Source organism: Cheilinus undulatus, linkage group 5, assembly GCF_018320785.1.
Source record: "Cheilinus undulatus linkage group 5, ASM1832078v1, whole genome shotgun sequence".
Classification (NCBI taxonomy): Eukaryota; Metazoa; Chordata; class Actinopteri; order Labriformes; family Labridae; genus Cheilinus; species Cheilinus undulatus.
Genome location: NC_054869.1, coordinates 20,619,504 through 20,632,909, shown reverse-complemented (window position 1 = coordinate 20,632,909; position 13,406 = coordinate 20,619,504). Strand labels below are relative to the sequence as shown.

Genomic DNA, 13,406 nt, shown 5'->3' with positions numbered 1-13,406 from the left:
TGTATCTAATGTTAGCAAAGCTGTCACTGCAGCTTTTGATTGTTTGTAGGTTAATTTCCACATTCCTGGGCTGAATATCTTCACTTAGTTCTTCTGTTATATATGTGTATAACTTGACAGTCTCTGGATAACTTTATCTCTATTTTCTAGATCAAAATGCTAAACTACTCTGTTCCCACAAGATGCTATCAGTGCTATCAGTTAGCGGTTGTTTACATCCACTTATAGATCATTGTGGCTTCAAGGCAATACTGAGCATGTGGCCAGGACAGTGGATGTAAACTGATAAAAAATGACTTTTACCATTTAGCTAATCACACATCCTTACCAGTATGCCATGGTGCTCAAATCAATCAATCAATCAATCAATCAATCAATCAATCAATCAATCAATCAATCAATCAATCAATCAATCAATCAATCAATCAATCAAACAAACAATCTTTGTTTGTATAGTGTCAATTCATAACCAAAGTTATCTCAAGGCACTCTACACAGAGGGCAGGTCTAGACTATATACTCGCTATTGTGGACTATTAGAATAGACCACTGGCACTAGTAGGAGGGGTAGGGTTGAAAGGTAGGAAGAGGTGAGGGACAAGAAAAACAACAAAACAACAAATAAAAGACAAATTTATGGCAGTTGTGGCCATAAATGTATCTCCCATTTTCAGGCAATTGGTATAACTTTAGTGATTGTAGCAATGTGCAGAAAACTAGCAGGAACAACTTTGATTCATAGAAAACAAAAGTGATAGAAAAACAGAACTATCAGTACTAGAATTAGCGGCTAGGCTGGAAATGAAATATAGAGAACTATTATCAATAAATAGAGCAGTAAAGTAGTGCTGCTCTTAGATTCAATTAAACTATTCTAATAATGATAATAAGACACTGTCTGATAGTCTGGAAAAAAAAGGGCAGTTGGGAAAGGGGATACAGCTGAACTATCAAATGTGCCGGGAAATCATCCCTACATTACAAATTACACAAAATCTAACTGAACTGTTGTCCAACTCTAAAATCAGTCATGAGATTGAAAAATCAGACCAGAACTGGTTTGAAATCAAGCAATGTGTACCTGGCTTAACCAGCATTTATTTCAGGCAGTACTTGAGGCCAGTGCTTGTGATAAAAACGGAACAAGACTAACTTTATAGATCAACATATTGTGTACAAAGGCATTCTGCTCTCGCAAAAAAGAAAACAAACAAAAATAATTTCATCATCTACATAAAAGATTTTCTCTATTTCTAACTGAATGAATTTTGGATTTTGAAAGTCCAGTGAAATGCCATTAACATTTAAGAAAAGGAGAAAGACATTTTTATGCTTCATTGTGAACTTTACCAGAGTGACTTCAAAAGTACAGCCATGCAGTTAGAAGGAGATAACGACTGCCACAATCATAGTGAGAGAGGGCTGAAAAAAACAAGCCCCCTAATTTTCCTCCACTCTCTCCTTCTGATAGCCTCTGTGGCTGAAGTGAAAAATATGCCGGATAATAAGAGCCCTCTTCCTCCATCTCTTCATGTGTCATCACTACATACTGTGGATGCACAGCTTCGGAGTCACCTCCAGTGAGGAAGTGGTAGCTTTGAGAAGGGCAGGACACTTTTTCTTTGGAGAGGTGCATGCGAGTAACCATCCGAGGGTTTGTTAACTAAATGATATGGGTAGGTGTTCCCAGGCTGCCTTGTGCCTCACAGATAGTCTGTTCACAGTACAGGGAGTATTGTGCATAACAAGAGTCCTTTTGTTACTCATTCATGCTGCCTTAGGGTGTAGTGAGATTCTCTTCACTATAATTTGGACTTTATTAGAAAATAAAGCACATAAAACAGATGAAGAAAGGAGATAAGAGTTCTCTTACTCATCGCTCTTGTTAAAAAAAGATGAGTGGTCAGAAGGCCCATGGAGAGGAAAATCAACAAGAAAAGGAAATATAAGCAAGGGCGGACTTACCATTAGGCAAACACAGGCAATTGCCTAGGGCCCTGAGATTTCCAGGGGCCCCCGAACGTCTCATAAAAACTGATTATTGTTTTTTTTTCTTCGATTTAAAGTACATATTATTCTTTTAGTCTTAATGCACACGCTTAAAAATACTTTAGAATGCTTAATCTATCATGATCGTTTCGACAGCTCCCCCCTCCCTTCTCATGCAATAGACTATTCCATGTTACTGCGCATGTGCAGATTGATTCAGGAAGACGGTAGCAAAGCAAACTTGTTGGCGCTGTTTGGAGAAAAATGAAGCAGAGTTCCCCAGTGGAGCGGAGAAGAGGAGAAGGCGAGAGGAAAATAAACAGTTTTTATCAAAACTACCAAAGTTGTCAACCTTTTTCACACTCACAACAAAAGCAGACATGCGACAACAGCAAGAGCTAGACGCTCCTGGCAGCAGCAGCACTGCTGTCAGTGTCAGCCGAGGAGAATGCAGTAGTTCTAGAGATGAAGTGGAGAGTGACACAAGTGATGCTTTTCATCACAAAGAATAGAGTATTAAAGCGGTCGAAATGGTAAACTATATTAAATGTTGATTAATGTTCTTATCAGTTACAGCAAAAGCATTGAGATGATTAACTTGTTTGATAATAATCCTCAAGGAGGATTTTAAGTACTTTTTCTAGCTCAGGAAATAGGAGAATTTTCTCAAATTCACGCTTGTTAGTTGATGATAAACATTAATATTCAGAATCGTTTTTGTTGGTGATAAATAATTCACTGGACAGGGGGGCATAAAAACCTGGTTATGTAACTAGCAACTTAAGCTGACAGATAACTGTAACAGATTTCAAAAGCAGGAGAAAGTGGCCTAAATATTATACTCACCTTTTGTAAAAATTGATCCTAAGTAAAGAACTTGAGGAAATGCATTTAATTACGTTATGTTACTAGGTACATGATTAACACTGTTTAATGTGTTAATTCTTAGAATGAGATGGTAATGGAGCCAGGGGAAAGCCAGTCTAGCTCTGTTATCTTTTATGGTGCCTTTTTTTAGTAACAGAAGATACAACAATCTCCAGGCTGAACCTACTTGCTGCTGCCCACATTGAAGACCTTGTGTTGAGGTGAGAATAAAACTTTTGTTAATTCGGTACAAGGATGTGGAGGGCCCCAGTGACTGGGTTTGCCTTGGGCCCCCAAATGACTAAATGCGCCCCTGAATACAAGCTCCACTGGACACTTCCTAACTATCAGTAAAACACAGGGACCAGGTTGCTAATGCAGTCCTAAATGTGGTACCAAAGAGTAAGCACAGAGTGAGTCCTTATGAAGCCTCTTTTTCTCTCCCATGTGCTGATGAAAGGCATCTGTGATCTGTCCCAGGCGCATTGACTAACAGTAATGGCTCCTTGCGGCTTTACATCAGGCCACAGCAATAAACAGAGGCTGATTATTCTGTGGCAAGAAGCTGTGGAGGCAGCAAGGGCTAATACAGCATGATAGAAACAGTCAATACATGATCAAATACAAAGCCATGCTTTAAGAAATAGGAAAAAAAAAATCTTGCACATCCCACACTTAGCCCCAATCAATCCTGAGCTGCTGGTGTTTCAGGAAGAAAGGTAAAGCCATGTATTGATCAAAGAACAAGATGGAAACCGCTTACAGGGTTTGCACACCATGGAAGGATGAGAAAAGACTGATTTGAAAAACGCAAGAGCATCAGTTTCGCCTGTTAATTTGGCATTTGGCTGTATTTCATTTACATTGCATATAATTTCCTTCATAAATAACCATTACGCTCAGCAAACAGTCTCATATTATGTTGTTAAGTGTTACACAATGTGTAAGGGCTTAAATAATAAAACTAGCATCTCTGAAAGAAAGTCAAGACAAAGGATCTTCTGAGCCTCATTGCTGAGTGAGAGTGAAAAGAAAAGCCAAGAGTGCCACATGCATTCTTTCCAACAGACATCAAAGAAAGGATTGGTGTTAAAGTGCATCGTATTAAATTCTGTTGTTAACCTGACCAGGAGTGAAAGAGTTGTGACAGCGTTACATCAAACATCTGAGAAGGTAAAATAAAAAAGGTTCCATAAAACAGCCAAACAGTTTACACTTGATTTGCCCTTCATACACTGAGAGCGGATGCCCTTAAAATGATCTGCAACCTCGTGACGACTGAAGCAATCAGTCCCAATCTTCACACCATGACAGTTCATTATGATGCTTGGCCACATGCCCAAAAACACAGCGCTCGTTCTATCAGCGATGTGCAGCCTCACCATTACAAAGATGACTGACCTTCCGAGAATAATGGCCCTAAAAATACTCTAACGTGAAGTAACCGGATTTCTCAAGTTAAATGAACTTTTAGGTTGCTTTCATGCCTATAGCTTGAGTGATTTGTTCCAATTTAGGTGCACTGTAAAATAATGCATTGCTGCATTTTTACCCCAGGGAATTTTGTGTTCAGACTGCAATATTGTAAAGTAGGCCTAAGCACAGCAATGAAGGGCTGTGTTACATCATCACCTGCTCTACACACTGCACAGGTGAATAAAGCAATGCACACTATAGCTGCAATTTACAATGTGTGACAGCTCCAAGATGCTATAAGGCAGCAGGGGTGTAAATCATCAGGTTCATCACGTTACGATATGATACCGATATCTTAGAAGTGTTGGAGAACATTACAATATTTTCTGACAGCGCGAAGTCTGCCACTGTACAACTGAAAAAAGATCAAGGACCCTGGGATTGATATTGAATTATATTATCCACCCATTTAACGTAAAAAGCAGCTTTGAAATTTTGTTATTAAAGTGTTTTTGCATTTGGAAAAATTTCACACATTTTTTCAAAATTCCTGTTGGGAATTCACAGTGATGATAAGAGACTTTCTGCTGCATATTGGGAAACTGAATATGTCTAACAAATTTCATTCCTGTAGGTAAAAAAGTGTCAAGGGGCTGTATTTTTTCATGAGTTTAGGGGGCGCAATTGATCCAATTTTCCACATTCATATTTGGAACCTACAAAATACCAAAATTCCCAGCAGGCCACATGCCCATGCCAATTTTTATGAGTTTCCATGCATGTTTAGATACTCAAAAGTCCAGCCAAAGGTATAAAATACTAATGATCCTATGGATTTCAATAGGGTCCTCACACCCTCAGTGCTCAGGCCCTAAAAATAGTCTAAAGAACAACCATGTTTATAACATTAGGAACAAAGACCTGAGGTTTACCATTCTAAAATGACTCTTCCAGATTTAAATCAAAATTTGTTTTTGTTCTGTTTTTTTTAAAGCAGCAATATCTTAAAAAATAAAGTCAAAGCTATAACCAGTGGCACATTCATGTAAGAAAATGTCACAAACACCTCTGAAACTTGACATTTAATGTATTTTATGTTGCAAGGAACAAGACATTATGTGTTTTCTATCACACAGCTCAATGAAATTGATCTTTCACTTTAACGCCTGCTGTGTTTTCACACTGTCACCTCTTTCAGCTGTGATTGTCTGACGCCTGCCCTCAATGTAGAAATCTCAACACCTCATGTTGACTCACTGACAGCTGTGTTGGGTGTTATAAAAGAAAATGGACATATTTAGTGCATAAAGAGCAGTACCCACCCATCAAAGGAGTCTAAAATAGCTTGTACTTATACTAGCTGGACATGTGCAACATCATTTCAGGCTGTGCTTCATAAAACTGGTCTAACAGGAGGGATATGTAGTGCAGGTATTTAGGGAAACGTTCAAAGGTGTGAAATTGGATTTAGCTCTGATGGAGCGCGGACATACTAACAGCAACAGTTAAAAGACAGGGAAGGCTGACGCACATTTTAGACTATGTCTGTAGAGCAGACAGTAAATATATGACGCCAAACATTGATCTGGGGCAATACTGGTTTAAAACAGAGGATTACTGCAGATATGACAGTAGATAAAGGCTAATCCTACAATGCAATTTAATCCTCAATCCGTCTTAAAAATATCTTTCTGTAAGTACTGTATCCTAAATGAAAGGTATGCTCCTGAAAGGACTTACTTATACAGCCCCTGTAAAAAGTATTTACCCCCATGGATGTTTTACCCTCATCTTGATTTTATAAAGTAACTGTGGCTGATATAATTCTGCTTTTTTGACCAAAGAAAAAAAAACCCTCTTAATTGTAAAAGTGTAAACAGATTTCGACAAATTAATGTAAATTGCATAAAAATCTGTACGTCCAAGCTGTAGTTCTCTTGCAGACTGAATAAGATTGTCCTCCAGGATTTTCCTTTATTTTGTAGCATTCATTTTACCTTTACAAGCTTTCCAGGGCTGTCTGCCAAGAAGCACCCTCACAGCATGATGCTGTGAGGGTGTTGCAGTTATCGTATGCAGATTCTCTCCCATCTCAGCTGCTGGAGCTTGTAACTCCTTCAGAGTAGTCATAGGTGTCTTGGTGGCCTTTCTCACTAGTCTCCTTCGTGAATGGTCACTCAGTTTGTGAAGACGGCCTGATCTTGGCAGACTAACACTTGTGCCACATTCCTCCCATTTCTTGATGATGGATTTAAGTGAAGTCTGGGAAATGTTCAGTGCCTTGTAATTTTATTTTGTATCCATCGCCCTACTAACATTTTTTTAAATCCTTTTGTCTGAATTGGTTGGAGTGTTCCTTTGTCTTCCTGGTGTAATGGTAGCCAGGAATACTGACTAACCAGTGACTGGACCTTCCAGAAACGGGTGTCTTTATACAACAAACACTTGGGACACATTCATGCACTCTGGTGACTCCTGTTTCACTAATGGTGAGACTACTAGCACCAATTGGTTGCACCTCTGTTGAATAAGTTCAGTCACTTAAAAGGGGGTAAAAATTTATGTAGTCACTTCTTTACATTTCATATTTCTGTTTAATTGGCATTAATCTGTAGAAATCAGATTTCACTTTAATATTAAAGAGGGTTTTTTTGTATTTTTTGGTCAAAAAAGGCAAAATTAACTTGACTAGGATTGATTCATAAAATCAATATTAAAAAGTTAAGCATCCAAGGGGCTGGATACATTTTAAAGGAACTGTGTAATTAAAAAGGCACAAAAGTTATTGAATTAATTCAGATTTATACATTTATAACAGCTGCCGCCTTTAGTAAGAAAACTTTTGGATTTGTAGTATTCGCAGATAAATGAAAAACTATTGTTAAAGTTTGAATAAACCCATTAAATTTAGGAACACACTGAAATTACAGAGTGAACACTGGCATAACACAAATTTCTTGGACATTCTTTTAAAAAACAGCCAAAATGTTTTGTTTTTTTTTTCTCCTCATGTATGTCCTTTCTGTAACACTTGTCATTCAATAAAAGTCATCACTAAACCACAATAAAGCCAGCAAAGCATTTACTTTTTAGAACAGATTATCTGTATGCCTTTATCTAATTGCAGGAATTATCCAAACACTGGATTTGATTATTAATGTCTTTAGATACAGCATTGTTCCTCTCTCTCTCCCTCAGTCTCTATCTCACACACTCATCCATTCAGCTATAATAACCGTGAGGAGAATTGGCAGACGTTAATGTGCATTCAGCCCATATCGAATCAGTTTCTCACCACCCTGGGGGCTTAATAGGAAACAATAACTGAATTATGACATGAATGCTGGCCAATTGCTCACAATTCTGGCTGGAGACAAACACAATGACATACCGTTGATATGGTGACTCGCTTCATTTCCTTTAATGTTATGGGCCTTTTTATCTAACAAGGGGAAAAAAATGTGATCGGAGGAACAGATAAATAATGAGTGACAGTGACTGTTCCCAAAATAAAAGCCCTTTTCCTTCTACCACTGGTCGTTTCATCCTCTGTATAAGTCTGGCAGAATTATAGACTGATATAAATAGCTTCTTTAAGTATTGCTTCACATCTCCCGGTCTCTCTGTTTTTCTATCCATCTTTCTCCTTTAAGAAAATGATGCCCCATCTCACTGCACATTTTGCACCATGATACATTAAATCCATTACTTGAAAGCACACCTGTGATGAAGGACAACTGTGTTGTGCACGGCTAATGCAATGCTCAGCCAAGCACACACACCAGAGCAACAGGGCTCAGTCTATACATCTTTCTGCAGGATTTAGCACTGTTTGCTTTTTCCAAATCCAGAATCTTTAAATGATGCAGAAAGCTTTCAAAGCAAGACCTTAACATGTAGGCCCCATACTTTACTTTTCTTCTGCTGCTACTTCGCCGAAGCCTATATTTTTCCTGTGTTGTTACAAATTATCAAGCACAAGTTAACTTTTCTAACAGTAAAATCGACTTTCTAAAAAAGAGGGATTGACAACAGCAAGCCTTGACATCTTCTAAGACTTGCTGTCAAAACTACTTTGAAATTGTTTGGAAAAATGGCTGCTTGTGAATCAGGCGCCTTTAGAAAAAAGGTAACATGACTTTTCTTTGAAATGTCAAACAACCTACTTTCATTTGATAACTGTTCCTGGCAAGAAAGTGAACCAAACATGTTGGCTTTAAGGTGTGGAAGATTTTTACGGGGGCTCTGAATAATGGCCTCTGTAAAATGTCAAGTATGTTTTAAAAGAGCCTTTAACTGGGATTTCAGGCCTTTGTAAGTCACTGTAACTCCAGCTAATGCCTGCCACAATGCTCCAAAGGTAAACAAGAGCGAACTGAAAGTGTTTTGCAGGAAGCGAGGTTTGGCACATTTTTTGTCTAGAAAATGAGGAGAAAGCTATACGTAGTCTGTGCCACATTATCTTGAATGTAAATCAAATATTGTACGACATTCAGCACAGAAAGGTGAACGTTAACCTGCACAGAGGAGTGGAAACCAGTGGTGCTAGCACTGCTAGCGTTAGCTACATTCTGTAAACCAACTTTACATTGTGTACCCACTGCGACTGTAATCACATCTTAGATAAACTGTTCAGTTATGACTCTTTCTTGAGTGTTTTTTAATCTTTAGACCAGACTAAACACAACCATGATTGGTTTCACCATATTTGTAATTATTCACTTAGAAACATTGCTAGTAGGGCCCACTAGTTCCAGACCAACTGCAGGAACTAAAGTATGGGAACATACTCATATTTTTGCAGGCCACACCAAACATTGTCACAGCATTGTACCCTTGAGAACACTTAGGAGTGTAAGAGGCTTAAAAGTTCAGAAAGTTCATTTCACGATAGCATATAAATTGCACTTGGGTGTTGAACAACGCTCCTCTTCTAATGTAAAATATTATCTCACAGGCAGCAAAAACCTCCTCACACTAATGTTATTAAGAACATGCTCAACAAAAGAAAGCCAATTCAGCACTTCCTTTCTCCAGCAAACCCACTATCATTTTGCTGAACTCATCCTTTCAGCAGAGATTTACTTCCTGTCCACTGTTCAACAATTATTCACCGCTCAAGGTCATAATTTGTTGAAAAATCTTTCCAGGACGACTCATTCTTGGTGGAAAACGTGTAGAAGAGACACGAAGGTTTCTCAGATCTTGCAAGCTTCTTCATTTAATCTCATGTTTGGAATGACTTAGAGTATAAAGAAACAAAGGAGAGGAGGGTCTGACTCACTGTGTTGGCAGTGGACTCCGCTGAAGCCTGGTGGACACTTGCACACGTAGCCGATGAAGGTGTCCCCTCTGTAGGTCTCACTGATCTCGCATGTTCCTCTGTTGTGACAGGGGTTTGGATGGCAAGGACCTACATTGAGAGAAAAGGGAGGAAACTATGTGAGGAACTGTTACATGATAGTTTGGTCATTTTGAAGAGTAGTAAGTGTTTTAGCAAAATAAGCTGCAGGTCAGCCTGGCCGTTTTAAGGAGAGACAGAGTGACAGCACAGAAGCCATGCTACATTACTATGATGGGGCTGTTTCCACGTTGCGATCTAGATAGTTTTAGGAAAATGAGCTACAAGCAACATCATGGTGAATAAATGCTATATTGAAAGAATTCACAGTGTTTTACTTTATCCAAACGTTGCTTTTCAGCTTGTTTTTCCTTCAAATCAGCAATATTACACGGTACAATCAGTCTTGTCTGCATCCTACGCAAGCACTCTGAAAAGCTGACTAGCATCTCCTAAAGCTCATATACTTACCCTTAGCAAGTTCATCATAAAACCACACTTCCAAAATACAACACTATCCCTTTGATACAGCAAGACACTGATAACAGGCTACACGTCTGACTTTCAGATCTACTGTGTATACAAGAACAAAGTCTTCTGGGTAATTGATTCCCTCTGGAGAAGCCTGTTGATTAAACACTCCCAAACCAACAGTCACAAAGGATAAATTTTGCACTGTCTCCACCCAGTTAGTGAAGAAAACAAGCTAACCCTAATTGAAAGATGCAGTTGAAAAGTTTGAATTCTTGACTTCAATTTCTTGGCCTTTTAGTAATGAGTCAAACTTTATGAAAGGTGAAACCGAGGAGAGCCAGGGAAAGGACAGAGGCTTGTTTTTATTATTGTTGTTGGTCTCTGTGGTCCTGAGGGCAGCCTGAGGTCTAGAAATTCTGAATATGTCGCCCCCAGGAAGGAAAAACTTCATCCTCGCAGAACTAAGTGGAGAGCACAGTATAGCTGCAAGGTAGAGCACAATCACCTGTATGCAAAAACAAGCCTGCATACAATTACAAACACATGGACCGACTTCCAATGCACATGAAGCTTTGGAAGGCCAAAAACTGAGTTGAATATCATTAATTAGGGATAAAGGTATCAGGTTTTAACACAAAACAGAGAAAGAAATTATTCTGAAATAAGGTTTCACTTTAGAATAAACAGAAGTGAATGATAAGTGGACAAGATAATAAACAAATCAAAAGCTAGATGATTCAGCTGACTCATGACCAGTCATCAGTAGTTTAAAAATGAATTAAAACTGTGAATAACTACACTGACTGCTGCTCTGCTGGGTGTGATACACTGACTTGTTGTATAATATTCAAACTTCAGCCTTGAGTGCCCTATATAGCGTGACAGGCCAGAGTTCGGAGCAGCCATAACATTAAAATTTAAAGTTTTTTCTTCTTTTTTTTAACCAGACATAAATACAACACACAGTGAAAGAACTATAAAAAATCCATTAATTGGCAGCTGATTTGTAAATATAAATCAGCAAAAATGTCTTGCTTCATAATATGAAGTGCAAAGATTACCATAAAACATGGTGTTAAAAAAAGCAGATATGATCCAAACCAGGGCTGTCAGCATGAATGCAATAATCTTGATTAAGGTCCATGATTCACGCATTAATCCTTGGACTATAATTGTGTCTTGCTCAATTTGTACTACCCCGTTACGTCACTTACTCCGTATATCATGTATGCTAACTCTGCCACAATGCTGAAGGGGACCTTGTTTACTCTCAAACACATGCAAATAGATGGAAACCATCATACACTGGCTTCACGAGTCTGGTTTTCCTTTATAACTGACAGAGAAAGTTGGAAAACAGCTGGACTTTGTTGAATCACACCCCAAGCTTCTTTGGCACACCTGGATGTGATCATACACCTAATTCACGATCCCTGATTAAAGTAAGCTCTCATTAAAGCAGTTCCCCAATCCAAGATAACACAGGAGAGGTGTTGTACATTGGTGTGAGAAATCACAGTTAGTTTGCTGTTATTTTGCTGTTAGTTGCAGATGAGGGTGCTGCGTAAACACGTTTGAATGTGTGTCCATCTCCATGCAGCCAAATGATGTGTCAAAGCTCCACAATAAAGTACACACACAAAAATCATTGCATGCTGGATTGTCCCTGTCAGGACTTTGGTTATGCTGTTTCAACACCTCCTTGCAGCTAGAAAGACGTGAAACAAGTCCACCACTGCGCCTCAATGTCTCGTTTCATTTTAAAAACTCAGACTACTTTGTAGAAAAAGAGTCAAGTCAAACGCCCATCTTGGTTTGTTGTTGTCAGTTCTGTGTTTACACTGGCACTTCTTTGAGCCTGTCTGTGTGTTATTCAGAGGCTCAGACATGATTTTGCTTTACAATTTAAAGAAATGTACCTTAACATTAAATTTTAAAGCTTATTCTGAGAAATGAAAACTGACTTCATTTTTTAGGAGATGCAGTGATGGAGTAAAGTAAGGATGCGTCCCACTGAGATGAATCTTAATGCACTGTGATGCAGCGTGGTAATGTATGAAATCAAATCGGTGATCATTATCTAACTGAATCATGACACCAGTGAAGATGCACAAACCCAGTTGCCACACACTCAGGGATGGTACAATGACAGTGTAGCAAGAATACAATTCAGGGAGAACCAATGGTCTGCTTTGGTCTGAGAATCTGATGCCAAAGCACAACATTGCACTAAACCTGCATTGAAGTGTTTGTAATAGTTCTGTAGCTTTCTTTGTTGGGCTAAACCTCAAATGACTTCAAGTTTCCAAAAGCTTTATAGACTTGTATTGTAAAAGTTTTCATGTTTCTGTTCCTTACCTGAAATCTGACAACAGCTCAGAATCAAATCAATATCTGCTGGTACTGCGCCATATACATGCCTCAAATTTAACTCAGACAGGAAGGCTCTTATGCTCCACTGCAAGCCTGCAAAGGATTTTATATTCATAACCACTAGCATATGTATCCCTGATGCGTGCAATGCCCTATTCATCATTACTGTCCTTGTCTCTTTAGTTTTTGGGCACAGTGAACTCAGAGAAGCTATGGAGACGCTGGTGAGTTCTTGGTTTGGGAATTAGGCAAACAAAAGATACACTATAAATTTGAAAAACAGGGTAGTAGTTATTAATAACTCAAGCACTTTTTCATTCAGAGAGTGTGTTTTCCTGCATTTTTCCTCCTTTCATTTTCAAAATAATTTATCTCCTTTGGACCAGCTGCGATTTAAATCAAATCAACCAAATGTATATTACTTCACTGGCAGCGCCCACAATATGGTGCTATATTCCTGCCATCTAAAACCTCACTCAGACTAACCTGCAGCGAGGGGCTAAATGTAAATGACGAGGCCTTGATGCAGGGTTATTGGTTTCATAACTCAAGGGCTTGCCAATAGCTGTCTCATCTATTAAACATCCAGTTGTACTACTGCACCCAGGCTGTCAAAACTTTTTGGATTGAGATTGGATGGGAAAACTTCAGAAGTCTCTCGTTGGATATTAATGCACACTTTACTTAAGGCCAGCAAATGAAAATAAAAGTTAAAAAAGGCTGCTGGTTAAAGCAGAGGTGTGTTGACAGAAGAACTAGAAGATGCTAAATGAGCTTTCATGAGCTGTTTTCTAGCTTCCTGTCTCTTGGTGTAATTTCTATTCCAGTCGTTGTAGGCTCATATCTTAGCGTTGACAGGTAAACTCTGTTTTGACGGGTCTCTTATTTCATTTTAAGTGATAAGCAACAAGATGAAGTCTCAAGGGTGAGGCTAGCATGCCCTCTT

At 38.7% G+C, this 13,406-nt stretch overlaps 1 protein-coding gene across 2 annotated transcripts in view; it reads right to left on the bottom strand.

Moving 5' to 3' along the window:
- The window catches only part of edil3a (EGF-like repeats and discoidin I-like domains 3a), a 197,711-nt gene that overhangs the window by 125,215 nt on the left and 59,090 nt on the right, over window positions 1-13,406 (bottom strand). For both annotated transcript variants that reach the window (XM_041788413.1, XM_041788414.1), the window contains exon 3: window positions 9,557-9,685. In XM_041788413.1, the coding sequence (XP_041644347.1) occupies window positions 9,557-9,685 (129 nt within the window). The remainder of the gene's footprint in view (window positions 1-9,556; window positions 9,686-13,406) is intronic.